At 31.2% G+C, this 15,550-nt stretch overlaps 1 protein-coding gene across 4 annotated transcripts in view; it reads right to left on the bottom strand.

Moving 5' to 3' along the window:
• Positions 1-103: 103 nt before the first annotated feature.
• Positions 104-15,550, bottom strand: part of LOC122710436 (amyloid-beta-like protein) — a 46,299-nt gene continuing 30,852 nt past the window's right edge. For 2 of the 4 annotated variants that reach the window (XM_043928290.1, XM_043928289.1), the window contains 11 exons: positions 15,394-15,484; positions 14,515-14,645; positions 7,598-7,826; positions 6,618-6,828; positions 6,164-6,346; positions 5,327-5,398; positions 5,076-5,266; positions 4,785-4,945; positions 4,482-4,699; positions 4,226-4,372; positions 104-4,119 (listed from right to left, as the gene is read on the bottom strand). In XM_043928290.1, coding sequence (XP_043784225.1) covers positions 4,009-4,119; positions 4,226-4,372; positions 4,482-4,699; positions 4,785-4,945; positions 5,076-5,266; positions 5,327-5,398; positions 6,164-6,346; positions 6,618-6,828; positions 7,598-7,826; positions 14,515-14,645; positions 15,394-15,484 — 1,745 coding nt within the window. In that variant the 3' untranslated portion in view covers positions 104-4,008. The remainder of the gene's footprint in view (positions 4,120-4,225; positions 4,373-4,481; positions 4,700-4,784; positions 4,946-5,075; positions 5,267-5,326; positions 5,399-6,163; positions 6,347-6,617; positions 6,829-7,597; positions 7,827-14,514; positions 14,646-15,393; positions 15,485-15,550) is intronic. The other 2 variants (XM_043928292.1, XM_043928291.1) reach the window with 2 other exon arrangements.

Below are 15,550 nucleotides of genomic sequence, written 5' to 3'. Positions count from 1 at the left end.
TCAATTATTATTCCATAAGAAAAATTTTTAAGAAAATATTGAACAGAATAAGAATATTTCATTTAATATCGATGTTGAAGAATGATTGACATTCAATTAGTAATTATCTTTGTAATTTATTTATTGATAAGTAAAATTACATATATCCACAAACACAATACGTTCTTTTCACGGAGTGTATTAATGCGATAAAATTTGTGAGTGGCGAGGAGAAATTCTTGTGTAATGGAGAGAAAGAGGGAGACGAGGAAGTTAGTTTAATTCTCCGGTTAGTAATTTTTCTATTCGTCATAGAAATGTTTTATAATAAACGTGAAGTTTCCGATCCTACAATTAAAAGCAACTTAAAAAGTTCATCATCTTTCTTTGATTTAGATTGTGTATCATTTTCTATTATTTGTGTATTTTTATTTTCGACCAAATGGGCGATATTTATGAAATATCAATTTTTATCTAATCCGACGTTGATTTCATTTTACGTCAATCAATCCGTTTATACAAAACCAAATATTTTATTATTAATCAAATGATTCAATTGCCGATAATTAAAACAATAATGAATAATGCAACAAAAATATGTAACATAAAAATATGATGATATCAAGTAGAATTTTAATTTAAACATAAAATCACTTTGTTTTAAATGCTAACAAATGCGTAAGACGTAAGATCGAAAACTATATATAGCGCTGTGTATAGGCGTGTAAATACACGAGTATTGATATATTGCACGTACAATCGGATTCTTGTATTTCATCATTATTACGATATTAAAGTTCATTAAAGACACGATAAAATCGTAAGAATCGATCTATACCGAAAGAACTGCAAAAATAAAGTTTAGTTCCGTTATTATTCCCATTTTCGCCAACTTCTAAATCCGAACCGCTACGCAAAGGACGTATTATTTTTTTCTTTTGTTCCTTCATTCTTATTTTTTTCTTCTTTCTTTTCCTCACTTCTCACATGTCTTTTTTCCATTTATTTTTCTTTTCTTTAAGCTAAAGTTTAATTAATTACGGTAAATATTTATTACCTCTTTACAAAAATCAATTCTTAAACTTATACAAAGTGACTCGATGCAAATTCACAATATCTTGAAGTGAAAAAATGACATGGCTCTATCGTTAAAACGAATAGACTAAAAACTGATATGCTTCTAGTTTTCAAGCTTGAATATTGATGATTAATTTTTCTTTAAATTCTTTGATCAATACAATTATAATTGAAATAACATTATGTTCTCGTATGCTACTCGAGTATTCTTTTATCAAAACTCCATTGGAATGGATATTCTTTTTTTTTGCCATGTACAAAATTTTGTTATTACTAATTCAAATTTTTTATAATTATGTTATTTAAAAGATGGTATACGAGATAAATTTGGCAAGCATTACAGGTGCTATTCGCATCATATCTTTTGACAAATATAATATATGATAAACAATAGCACATCCGCCAACGTAGGCCAATTGTCATATGGTCGCATACCATCTTCATTCTTTTTTTTTATTTTACATTAAATAAAAATTATAATTGGAATGATTATTAACAATTAAAAAAAAAAAAAAATAGCATTTTTGTGTTTTTTTTTTCTTTTTCTAGAGACAACAACATGTTTTCTTTCATCAATATCTGTGAATCCGTATCAAGTCAAATTTTTTTTATTACGCGACGTGTCAATGTTTTTTTTTTCTTGTCATTTAACGACTATATGCTATAGGTACATAATGTATAGTTAATTTGATAGGTGTACATGTATATGCATATGTATATATATATCTATGTATATATATTGTTCATATATTACACACACACACACACACATACACACATGAACATATATATTTATATATATATATATATATAGATATTTATATTATTATTAACGCATTGATGCTATGCTTTTGTTGTATCTCCATAGACATATGGTTAATTGCTATCATTTTAATATATCTAAAATAATATTTTTAACACTCAGCGATGCGCGAATGTGTGTGCCTGTGTATATATTTTTTTCGTTGGCTCGTTCTTCCACCGGAGTTGCGTGAGACAGTCTACTATGCTCGCTAAATAGGAAGGCAGCTGCTTCACGTGCGCTTAGGAATCCAAGGATTATTGTTCAACGTCCTCGGTTTGCGCATCCGTTTAATTTATTTTAGCGAAATTAACATAAATAAAACAAACGATTTTATTATAATAAAAAGAAAATGAGAAGGAAAATATAATTTTTTGATATAAATAGTATCTAAATAAAAACATCTTAAACCATCGTTAATAACATAACACTTGCGCGACTAAAATTATTGTTACTCTTTGTTATAATTATATAAACACTTATCAAATTGATGTATGTATATATATATATATATGTGTGTGTGTATTAATATAATTAATTTATTGATACAAAGAAATATAATATAAATAAAAAAACGTGCAATATTTATTAAAACAAACGAAAGCTATGCTTTCCCACGCGACCCTGGCTAAAGCGCAGCCTACTATCTTTTGACCATATACAAATATATAAGCATTAAACGTGTAATATATTATCGTCATCATATATAATTAATAATCCTAAGATAGTTATTGTATGAACCATCTTTTGAGAGAAAAAAAAATTGGTGAAATAAAAAAAAAGACAGAAACACGCTTGCTTTTAACATTCGCCACTTATTCGACCTAAATCTGAGGTACTAATGCCACTCAAAAAAACTCCTGTGTTGAACTGTTCCTCTTATTCGGCAACCTCGACGTGATTCTTTCGATTCGTCCGTTTTCGATTAAGAAACACGACGATAACTCGGCCGAATCGAACAAAGCTACCGAATATTTTCCGTGCATACATTCGGGCAGCACCTCGATAAGATAGTGGACATTTGTTATGGAATGATAAAATATCTTGCTTCTCATAATAACTTTAGATACGTTCATGATTCAATTTCTTATAAGTATAAAGTTGTATAATCTAAGTAGACGTTAAGTACTGAAAAGGTCGCTGAAAAAATCAGGCAGTGGGAATCGAACGGAGATGAAAAAACAGCTGCAATCACGAAGGTGAACGTGCATTGATCGCCGTTCTGATATTTTAAGAGTATCGTAGAGCATACACTTTTGCATAGTGCTATGTAATATGCTTATCATGTTTTTTTTTTTTTTTTTAAATCGGATTATATTTTTATGCTGTGTAAGCCGCTACCGCTGCTAACATTTTTTTCTTATTTTCATTGTATTATTTAAGCTGCATTTACTTTTATTGCCATTTACTATCTCGAAAAATATCAGAACTTAGAAATATACAGCAAAGAGCGCAACAGCACGCATATTATGAATGCGTCATCACGAGATACGTTTCTTCTAACGCACACGCATTTCCTATTGCTGAAAAAACAATGTCCGTAATTGATCATAGTCCACAGCCTTCTAATTGAAGGATATCGCGTATAACATTAATGAGTGATGATTCTTTTTTTTTTTTTTTTTCTTTAGATTTGTTTATGAGCGCTCCTTCCTGTGTTTATTTGTTTATTTATTTTGTTAATAACATGTATGACAAACGAAAACAACGTGTATGAGATACTTCCGAAGACAACATTACGCCCTTCCCATATGGCACATTGGCATGTTGTTTCCCTTTCGAATTGTCTTGTAGATAATTCTGATACGAGTGTATAATCGACTCATAACATTTCTATCTACTAGATGTTATATGAAAATTGCTTTATATATATATCATAAATCGTTATGTTTCGTATAACGTCGCGAGTTATTATAAAGAGATGTGACACATAATGATATCGTATCGCAATACCTATTCGTCTATGGACAGATTTTATTCCATATATCACTAAGACATAGATTTTATATATTTTCGGAATCTTCGGAAGAACCTCGAACCTGAATATCTTACACTAACAAAATACTATGAGATTCTTGAAGAACATACGCGAGAACGGACAATTAAAGATCAATTTCAAATAAAATCTCTTGTAGACCGAGGTGATTAAATTATTCTTTGATCTCGAAATATTTATATGTAGGATTTTCATATCCATTGATTTGCATATTTGCAACATGCCGCTCCTCTGGTGTGGCCGCTTGATCAACTTCAATAAATCCCTGTTTGACGTTAAGAATAATAATTATTATTAATAATATAATTATATATTAATAATATAATTATTATTAATTTTTCTAATTAATTAAAATTTCATTTTAGGTATACCTGACTATGAGGGCTTCTTGCACTGCGTCTTTTGAATACTGCTACACCTACCACTGCTGCAGCCATAAGTGCAATTCCAGCAAATGCAAGTGTAAAGTAGACAGATCGACTTTCTCTGTGATACATCTCCCTTCTTACAGAATAACCCTATATCGTAAATAAAATAGAAATATTTTTTATATCATGGTCTTATTTCTTATAAATATTTCTTATAAATATTTTTTTTTTTCTAGCGATATTATCTAACTATATTTACCGGTTCAGAATGGGAAATGTCATGTGTCAAACTATGAGCTGCCCTAACAAGTCCTTCACTGTGCATAGCTGCCGGTTGCTCTGGTTGTTGTTGAATATCTTTATTATCATTTATCGAATCGCTTTCTTCTTGTTGTGCTTGTTCTGTACGTAATTCACCACGTTCAGCTTTGCGTTGCTCCTTGCGTGCTCGTTCCAGTTGTTTTTGATGTTCTTTTTCTACAGATTCAATGGATTTCATTTAAATATAGTCGATATTATACTATGTTGTATTTCATTTTCATTTATTAAATTTTAAAATTACCTTGTTGCTTACTGGTAACGTCGGCCTGATATTTATCTAAAATGGCTGCTTCCGCTTCTCGTGTCATCGCTAACAGCAGTCCAGGAGTCTCATCTTTGCTCCTGAGGGCCAAAACGTAATCATCCATAAGGCGGCCAATTTTTGCGCTTAAATCAGGATACCTAAATATAATGAATGAAATCCTCCATATAGTATTCTATTAAATCAAAGTATATTTCTTTCTGCTCTGTCAAAATCTGGAATCTAGTATTCTGAGACGTTGACGTTACTCTATATCGACGGACATATTACCGTTCTAACATCAACAGGCTCTGATTGGTGATTCTATCGATTTCCGCCAAGTGCTCCAAGGTTGCTGGTTTTTCACGTTGAGCTTGTTCCAAACTGCTGTCCAGCAGATGTTTGTAATGAGCAATAGTATGGTGCCTATCTTTGTGAAGAGCACGAAGCAATTTTTGGAGACATTTTTGAATGCGATGCATCTAAATAATAATAAATATAATAAATTATTTGCGATTGGGTAAAATACTTGAAAAACTTACATTTGGTGGTGTCTCGTTCAAAGCAGCTGTATAACATGACATCGCTTCTTCGTTCCTTTGTTTAACAGCTTCCTATAAATTGATAATATAATAAATATTATATTGTATATTATATAAATGATATATAAATTATAATTAAAATCAAATAATAAAAAAATAGAAAATTTTTTTCAAAATTTTTAAATTATACATTATTTTATTTGAATCGAATTAGAATTTTTTTTTTAAATTTCAATATTGCAGGAAAGGAAAATTATTTAAAAAATTTGAAGATATAATATTTAAAAAAAATATATATATACATAAAATAAATATATAATACAAACTAAATTAATTTAATAAATCAATAAAATTAATATATTTTATTTTTATCTTCAAAGACAAATGCAACATTCATAAATATCAAAAAGATTCCAATTATATAATGTATTTCAGAAAGATATAAATCTACATGAAAAATTAAATGAAAAATATAAAATGATACTTTTTCAAAATTCAAATTAATATTGAAAATTTAAATATATGTTCAGTTATAACATAATGCCTATTTTTGTTTAATAAATATCATTATGACGCTTATATCTTTTTTTTCTTTTATTATGATATGTGCATATTAAAGTCATTTTAAATACAATTTACCAATATTATTTTCAATTTATTTTCTCATGTAGATTGCCCATTTTTTTAACTTTTATCATGATAATATGATCAATTTTGAAAACACTTTAAGATTCGTACACCAAATGTATCTTTCAGTTATTTAAATCTATCGATAAAAATTTTCTTTCTTAAACGAAAAATGTTCGCCACTTGCATCCATTATTCTAAATCACATACTTGTACTCTTTGCTGATGCATAGCGCTTAATTGATGCTTCTCCGCGGCACCGCTCTCTTCTAGAGCAGCAACAGTTTCCTGGAATCGCGCGGTCATCCATCGTTTGAAAGCATCAGCAGCAACTGGATCGTGGGCACGAATATCCTGATACTTTTCCTCGAGATCACTCCAGTCCTTCATCACCTGAAAACGTTGTAGCACAAAGATTTCGACACTAGTGTCCCGCGAGATAATAGCTATCTCTCGAAACTCGATTTTACGTCTTCTTTGATACGCTGTTTCTTCAAATTCAATTCGTTTTCTTCGAAAATCATATTATTTAAAATCCAACGAAACTAAAATAAAATCAACATAAGCAAAAAACGAAGATAATAACTTAATAAAAATAATACTTTTTCTTGTGTAAAAAGTAAGAGAAATTAGAATGAGATAGATGGTATCATCACCCGCTTACTTTTGTTACTTTCTCCTTGTGCACCTCTTCGAGCCTCATTTGTGCTTGCTTGTAGCTCTGGTGCTCAGAACGAGGATCGAAATGAGTTAGATATGGATCCGGTGTGCTCTGTGACTGCGAAGATTGTTGTGTGCTCGTACTAACTGGCAATGGCATTGCAGTTACGTCTTGTTTCGGTTTTTCCGTAGTTGAAACTGTTGTTGATAATCGACTGGACAAAATGAGCATATTTAATTATTTATATTAGTATTAATATCGCAAGAAACATTGAAACATTTGAATTTAAATAGAAATAAAATATTAATATAATTGTTGATCAAAAATATGGACAAATGTTGGAGAGAGTTATTACGATGGGAATCTTCGTAGAGATTTTATAAATTATATTATATTATATTATATTATAAATTATATCATTGCAATTATGCAAACAATAAATAATTATTAATAGAGGCATTAATTAAGCATTAATATTATTAAAGACTATTTAATTAAAATATGAAATTAATGAATTACAATAATATTAACATAGATAGATGTACTAATATTTGCAGAAATATGAAATAATATATATTTATTTGAATTATTATAATCGAAATGATTATAATTGAAATAAAAAATCAAATATCAAATATAATTCAGGATTAGTTTAATGCAATTATTTTCATACGAAAGATTGGAATTTCTGTTCCTAGTGAAAGTATAAATCGCTTATATAATCTTCCGAATGTTAAAAATAACTAAACGTAGTTAATAAATTCCATTCTTTTGTGATTTTAATTCCTTTTGCAAGCGAGTACAGCTCGATAAATTCTCGCATAAAGATTCTTTTTTTTTTTTTTTTACATTAACATAATTTATAATAATTTGTATTTTTATATAAATAATTTAAAGTTGTTTCATAATGTTTAATTTTTCAAAATTCTGTTAAAATATATAAAAGTTCTATCATTACTAAAATCAAATTAATATCGATTTACCTTGTTGTAGTGTCGTAATTGTAATCATCATTGAGATATTCCTCGTCACTTTCATCATCATCAGGTTGATCATTGAGTCCATCTTCGGGATCAGCTTCAGAATCATCTTCATCATCTGCATCAGTGTCCAAGCCATCATCGTCTTCAAGGTCATCTTCATCTTCGTCGAGATCTTCGTCCACACCCTTTGGAATCGGCAAGTCGATCGGTTTTTTGGCTTTCAAATTTTCTGCAAATTGTAGGTAAATGTTAATAGATCTTTAAAATTGTCGAATTTATTGAATTAATTTTCTGTTCATTTATTTTTAAAAGAATCCTTTTAAGAATAGAAATGTAAAAAAAATAGCCAAGAATTTATATAATATTTGTTTGTTTTTTTTTTTTATAACAAGACATAATAATAACAATTTTTATTTCCTTACTTACAATATAATTCCAATCAATTTTACAGTCATTTTTTAATTTTAGAAAAAAATGCCAAAAAATTTTAAGAATTTTAAAGAAATGAATATTTTATTATCATTTAACATATATGATATTTTGATGAGTGACATGATGATAAAGTATCGTATTTAAAATCAATGATAATGTGATATTAAGCCAAAAACTAACATATAAAATATAAAATATTCAAAAGCATATTAACATATTTACAATATTAATATAAATATATACTTACGCTTTTTTTTTTATTTTTTTTTTTTTTATTTTTAACTAAAATAGAAAATATATTATCAATTATTTTGAATATATTCAAATATATTCGTTTTGTTTTTTCATAATAATTTCAAAAAAATATTTATGTAACAGTACATAAATTACAATTAGTAAAATGATAAATATAATTAGAAAATTTTATTAATATCAATTATTCATTAGAATAGTATTGATTAGAAACTACATCAATACGAAACTACGTTTTTAATTAATTAATTTCATTTTAATTTCATTATTAAATATTATTGAATATTACTAAAAGTACAAATTTAATTAATAAAAAATATAAATTTTATATTTTCAAATGAGTAATTTATTGATTTATTATTTTCACAAATATTTGCTCAGTTTCAATCAATTGGACAAAGGAAATGTCATCAAATATAATAAATAAAACAAATTTGTTTTATTTAGAAAATTTATCTCAAAATATTGTTTTTAAATCATATTATTTGTAAATAAATTTCACACAGTTTTTTATTTATTCAAATAAATAATAATAAAAAAATACCAAATAAAGAAAATTATTTCATTGTTTCATTCAAATAATGAAATAATTTAAAATTAAACCATTTTTTTATTCAATCCAGCTATCACAGAATTATTTAATTTCATTAAAAAAAAAAATATTATCTCAAAATTAATGTTTTTAAATTATACATAAAATCTCTCCCAATAGCTTGAAATATTCAATATTAACAATATCCAAAACATAAGAAAACCTCGACGAACGAATCAATTTTCCAACATTCATTCGACAAAGATTTAAATCCATACTGTTTAAATGCACACATATATGAAAGAAAAATAATAATAATAATAATAAAATAAATAAATTAAAATAAAATAAAATAAACTTCAATTCAATTCTTTTTAAAAAAGAAGACGCAGGACTTAATTTGCATAGCAAAGGTAAAACCTTCCTCGATAATGATACTGGGCGTAGAACAAATGCAAATCGCGTGCTACATGGTGGCGCGCATTTCGAAATCCGCCCCCTAGTGGTATGCAACCACCGCGTGCCATCCGCGATTTCGCGTCCCTTCTGCACCGTGAAAAACTCTAATTTGTCTCTGTTATGTTGAAGAGGACAGCCGTCTTGACTAACTAGGTTCTCGAGATGTCCCATTCTCCGAGAATAGACACGCTGATGAGCTGACTTCTCGAGTTCTGCAAAGGCAGACAAAAGCTTCGCCCGTCGTCGTATCCTAGCCGCTATCCTTTTATCTGGGTCACGCGGCGGTTGTGTTGGCACTTTTTCCACCAGAATATCGTTACGTTTATTGCACGTATCGAACCAACCTTCCAAGTATATACGTGTATCATCCCTCGATTTCACGTTTTCGAGATCGTGGACGAAAAAGAATATCAAGATTCGATCGACGATAGATACACCGAAAAGAGATCAGGAACGGATCAAACTCTTGGCAATACCCAAGCTGGGTTTTCCGCATATTTTCACGGACACAGAGGGAAGATGAACGCTTTGCCAGCTCGTCCGTGAAAATTGCCGCCGCTGAAAACTGTGAACGACAGTTGGCTCTTTGTTTAAAAATAGCGCCATAAACAAAATGTGCAAACAAGTAGCTTTACATGGTATCCGTTGGTTTAGATGAAGAGTTTAACGATACTCAAGTTGCGTTACGTGTCGGTGAACTGGGTAATGTGGAGGAAGATGCGTCGAGAGCATCGAAGATTCGTCGTGTCTCTTTTTGTTTTTTTTATATATGATATAAATATTTGTCATTATTGTTGTCAAAAATCAAAAATTTATAAATCGAGGATTTTGATTGACAATCGAAAATTAAATTTCAAAAATACGAATTAATTTTTTATTAAGTTTGCGATTTCATAAGATGAAAATTGTAAAACGTATGCTATGTTTAGTATTTTTAACTCTTTAGTATACGTAAATGAGATGCCTTGCGATCTGATTTCTATACCGAATCTTTAGACGAGATATTTTGTGGGAATCTTGATAAGAAAATACGTGAGACATATCATTCAAAGCATCGTACGGACGTCATCGCGTCAAAAGATATCATATCCATAGATGTGGAGGGTTAAAAAGGATTAATATACATTCAAGGTTATAATTTTAAAACAGAAAGAAATGAAAAGAATGAAAAGAACTTCTATATGAACGAATGTAATCGATAATATGCACAAAAATACTTTCGACTTGAAGTCTATTTTTCTTTTTTATTATAAGAGAATTCGATATCGATAAACGAATCTTTTCGCAACGAATTGAATGCAAATAAAAACATCGATTTCAATTTCTCTGTGTGGACGATATTGCAATTTATTTATCGATGATAAAAATTCATGAAATAAAATATATAACGAATAAAAGAAATCTCCCCTTTAAATATCAATCTTTTCTAGCATCAATCAATTATTCGCATATTTCATCAGAATAATTCTTGTCTTCAATAAAACGTATACGAACGTATAAACTGAACACGAATCCATTTGTTTATATTTTATTGCATGCACAATCGTGTAACACGAATTACACGTTTGCTGTGAATTTTATATACAAGTTGTCCAATATCACAATAAAATTGTGTATTGACAGTTGATATATTCGATCGATATATATATATTATATATTTAGTGAATATTGAAACGATAAATGTTAACAAATATTGCTTCCATTCTAACAAATATTATCGAACAATTTGCACTATATATTCCTTTACTTCTCTGAAAAATTCAAATCCACTCTTTCATATCTACTCTTCCACTTCTCGCGAAATAATAACTCGAAGAAAACAACGTCGAAGATAGACCATATATAATCTTCGATCATAATTTGTCCGAGTGCTATTCAGGACGAAGCAATGAAGAAAGAAAGAAAGAAAGAAAGAAAGAAGGAAAAAAACAAATCCATCAATCCCGATATATTCATCCCCGTAAAACCACTTCTATGAATCAGGCATCGCGCCGCAAGCTCGTCAACAACCGTGCATAATAAACCCCCCGAAGCGGCACGCGCGATCGACCATCATCGTTGCGGTGGCGGAGGTTGGAATTTCGTCGGGTGATTCATCGGTCATTCCCTATTGATCAGGTTGGAAAGGCAGGGATGTGTCGCGAATCGAGCCTGGCGCACAGACAGTGTGGCCACCAGTGGATGGGATAGTAGAACCCTCCCCTCCGTATCGGGCCGTAGTTTATTAGCGACACACATGGTTATTGGGTATCCGTGGATTGAAAAGAAAAGATGCGCAGGTACGGAGGGAAAACCCATAGTGTGTTACGTTGCGCAGTCGTCGACGGCCGTTATTGATTGCACGAGGGAGAAAGATAGAGAAGCGGCAAGGGTAAACTACCCTCGTCATGGGAGACGGAGAGGGTGAATCGAAATATACCCACTTTCTTAATGCACTCCCCCTCCCTCTCTCTCTTTCTCTCTCTCTATACTCTTTTTTCTCATTCGTTCTTTCTCTGCTCTTTTCAAATTGTTGTTCAACAACTCGATTCGAGCGAATGAAGCACGATGCTCTGAGACTTCTCGTGAAATTAATTTACCGATTAATATATCTCTCTCTGGAATACTCTTCTCGTTTTTTGATTCTAGAGAGAGGAACAGATAACCGTCAAAATAAGTGTAAAAATTAAAGGGATTTTAGAGGAAGTGGATAAGTAGAAGAGGAAATAAATAGAAATTGCATTAAAGAAGATCATCAAATCAAATGCAAAACAAGGATTGTTGAAAAAAAAAAAACAATTCTTAAATATTTAATCTAAAATGAAATTTTATCCCGATTCCCTGAAAATTAAATCCAGAAAGATTTCCCTTGCCAGACAGGAATCCCCCTATTCCCCCACTCGATATCGAGCAAATACAGGAACAAACGTTGAATAAATTTTAATACTCCGATATTTCTTTCTTTTTTTCTTTCTTTTTTCGTTTACTCGACGTTTCTGTTCGAGGTCCTCTTAAACGGTTTGCGAACACGTCACACAGAGGCGTTTTTCGAAACGTCGGGCCTCCTTTGTGGATCGGTTAAAAGCATTTACATACATCGATGATTAACGGAACAATGGGGAGGGAGAACCGTTGAAACGATTCAATGGCATTATGCGACTCGATGGATTCCAGAAAAGTATACTCGAGGCGGGAAAAGGCCCGATTAAAAGCGAATGCGACAAAGAATGCATTTTCGCGGTAACGCCGACGTTATTTACCTAAACGGATATGTCGAGCCGTGTAATATTCTCTCCCTGCTTTTCCATCTCGATCGAATTACAATAACATGTTTTCCTTTGCCTCGAGAGTCGACGGTCGATGCGGAAATTCGACTCTCGAGGCCGTTAAAATCGTGTTTGCTGTTACGAGGATGAATCGATAATTACGCACAATTTATCAATATTACAGAGATACGATTGAATTTATAACTATACTATAAAATAAAATGATCTATGAGTTTGGATAAATTGGATTCTATAGACGATAGTTTAAAAAATCTAGTTCTAATTTTAGTAATTTAGGAATGTAAAAAGGAATTTTTGGAAATTTAAAGATTTAATAATATAGGTTAGTCTTTATTGTACGGAAGAGATTAAATCGAAAAATTATGCTTTTGAGGATAAATGGACGTGTATATACAATAATTATTATAGATATTAATAATTTGATCAATTTTACCGAATAAATCTGAGTAATTATTGATTCGTCTAAATGTTCCGTGCTATTATATTCTAAAGCTTGCGAAAATTCAATAACTACGTTAAGTAAAAAGCTAACTTTAATCGCAGTTTTCCTCGCGTTTGCTCCCACTTTTTCTAACATGCAAATGTGAGGCATTAGTAGTTGCTGCAACGTGCAAAACGCAAGGTACTATATAATGAGGTATGCACACAGTGAAATATATTACCATTCGAGTTTCTAAGTTTCAGAGATAAAATCAATTGAGGAATTAAAAAATATCAAGTGAGATAGTAAGTATGAAAACGTTACGAAACGTTTAAAACCGGTTTGATTAATCAACGTAATTAAATTCAAACCAATTGAATAAATAAAGATCACTTTAATCAAACTCTTTAAATTAATTCAGATTATCTTTAATACATAACAATATTCTTTCAGGAATGAACGTGTAATTTATCTTAAAACTCGATAAAATTCCATTAAAATTAAGAAAACTTTAAACTATTATAACCTCGAAGATAGTTACTTCCGGTTAAAGGATGAAAGACTAGTAAAAGCATGAAACTTATAAAACATGAAACTCTTTAAAATGCTCTTTTTTGTGTACTGATACGAGTTCTGGTTCTCGAGATATCATCGGTAAAAAAAAAAAGGTAATTCATTAAATCTGATTAAAATCTTATTAAAATTTGAATCGTTATATATTTCAAAGATAATTACCTTCCGGTCAACGAATGGACGATCGTTAAAAGTGCGAAATCACGCTCTTTAAACCGCTTTTTTGTTTATCTCGATACGACTTCCGGTTCCCGAGATATCGACGTGTAAAGAGAAGAAAAAAAGGTAATTTTTCGATTTCGTTTATCATCTTGTTATCCTTATCGCTCGTACCTTGTCTCACTGACCTATCCCAAATTCCAGGCAAAGAGAGTCACGATTCCTAGAAAAACATAACAATACGCATTTCCAAGAAAAAATATAGGTCAATGGATCCATTCATAATATTTGCACCGTCTTAGATATAAAGAAAAACTTTTAAATCCTTGACAACCGATCGAGATATCGAGATAAAACAAAAGGTAAGTTCAATGGCATTGTTTCCTCTCTGTTTCCTCTCCGTGATGACAAAATTTTTAAAGTTTCTTCTCACGTTTTTATTTTTTTTTTTTTTTTTTATAGGAAAAAAAATCAAAGTTTTATTCGTCACGTTGATCGAACGCAATGATTCGTCGACACGAAGCATTATATAAACCATATACATGGATCTATATCTGGAGTTTTTTCTCATCTGTTGACGTCATTTATAATTGTAAAGCAGAATTGCACGTCAAGTCAAGGATCTCTGACGGAAACATAAATGGAGAACTGGCGTAATTTCACGAGATCTAGAAACCCGTGTTTGGCCTATAACGGTAACGTTGGAAAATGTTTTCACTGTGTGCATACCTGGTTTCCAAGGTGCTGTTCCACGTATATTCAAGATTCGAGTCGATGAATGAATGTGAATGATGATATGAGAGAATGTACGTACGTTACGTACCTTTGAGGTGTTTCGGACAGCACACGAATTCGACGCCGGAGAACAAGGATATTCCGCAGGGCAACAGCATTGCAAAGCTCCTCAGATTCATATTCCTCTCTCTGCAGGTGTCTGCTGCGGTCGCGTTCCACCTGGAACAGTGAATTTCCGGATTGAATCTTTTTTTCTCTCTCTTTCTTTCTTTCTTTCTCTCTTATTTTTTTTTTTTCCTCCCTCTGTGTTGAACTTGTACAGGCCGTAGGGATTCGCATCAAAGAGAAACCGTAACGAGGAATCGTAACGGGGATTCAATCCTCTTAGACGGAAATTCATTTCTGGAGTGGTAGGGTAAACGATCGAAGGAGGTCGATCAACGAGTGTCTGCCTGGTCGAAGAGTATTTCGAGCTGTTTCATGAATTTATGATCTTCACAAGACTTTACTCGTTTAAGACAGGAATATGTCTTATTCAAGGGGGATAAATTATAGAATTGGAGACGAAACGTAATAAGATTTTTACGTTTAAAAAAGCCATCGTTGTCTCCGAGGTATTACATAAAAATTTCCAAAAATCCTTCAAAACTTTATACCTGACTTTTAACAACAAACCAAAAAAAAACCATCTATGAAATATCAATGAATCAAGATCAACATCGATGGAGGATAAAATTACATCGTCTCAAACAAATTCAAAAAAAGAAAAAGAAAAATTCAAAAAAATCCAAGAAAATTCATTCAATCAGAGATAACGAGACTTTCCTGAGAGATAGTGCATCAACTCATCGAACCGGGAACCCCCGTGAACCAAGCTCGAACGACGCCGAGGATAGAGTTACGCCGTGGCGAACATGTAAATCGATACTCTCACGTCTTGCCTCGTCTTCTCAACCTTTCCGCTTACCTGTGAGATTCCCAGCATTTCGTCTGATTGTGAAGGTGGTCGAACAGGCAGCCTTCCGGAACGAGCAAAGCGTCGCTTTGGAACGGCCCCTCTGCAACAAACGAGAGAGAGAGGGAAAAAAAAACGTGTCGATACGTGAGAATAAAAGGTCGAGGGG

This window comes from Apis laboriosa, unplaced genomic scaffold (assembly GCF_014066325.1).
Source record: "Apis laboriosa isolate Shangri-la unplaced genomic scaffold, ASM1406632v1 scaffold14686_cov152, whole genome shotgun sequence".
In the NCBI taxonomy this organism is placed as follows: Eukaryota; Metazoa; Arthropoda; class Insecta; order Hymenoptera; family Apidae; genus Apis; species Apis laboriosa.
Note: the sequence above shows the minus strand (reverse complement) of the source record. Positions and strands in the feature narration are given on the sequence as shown.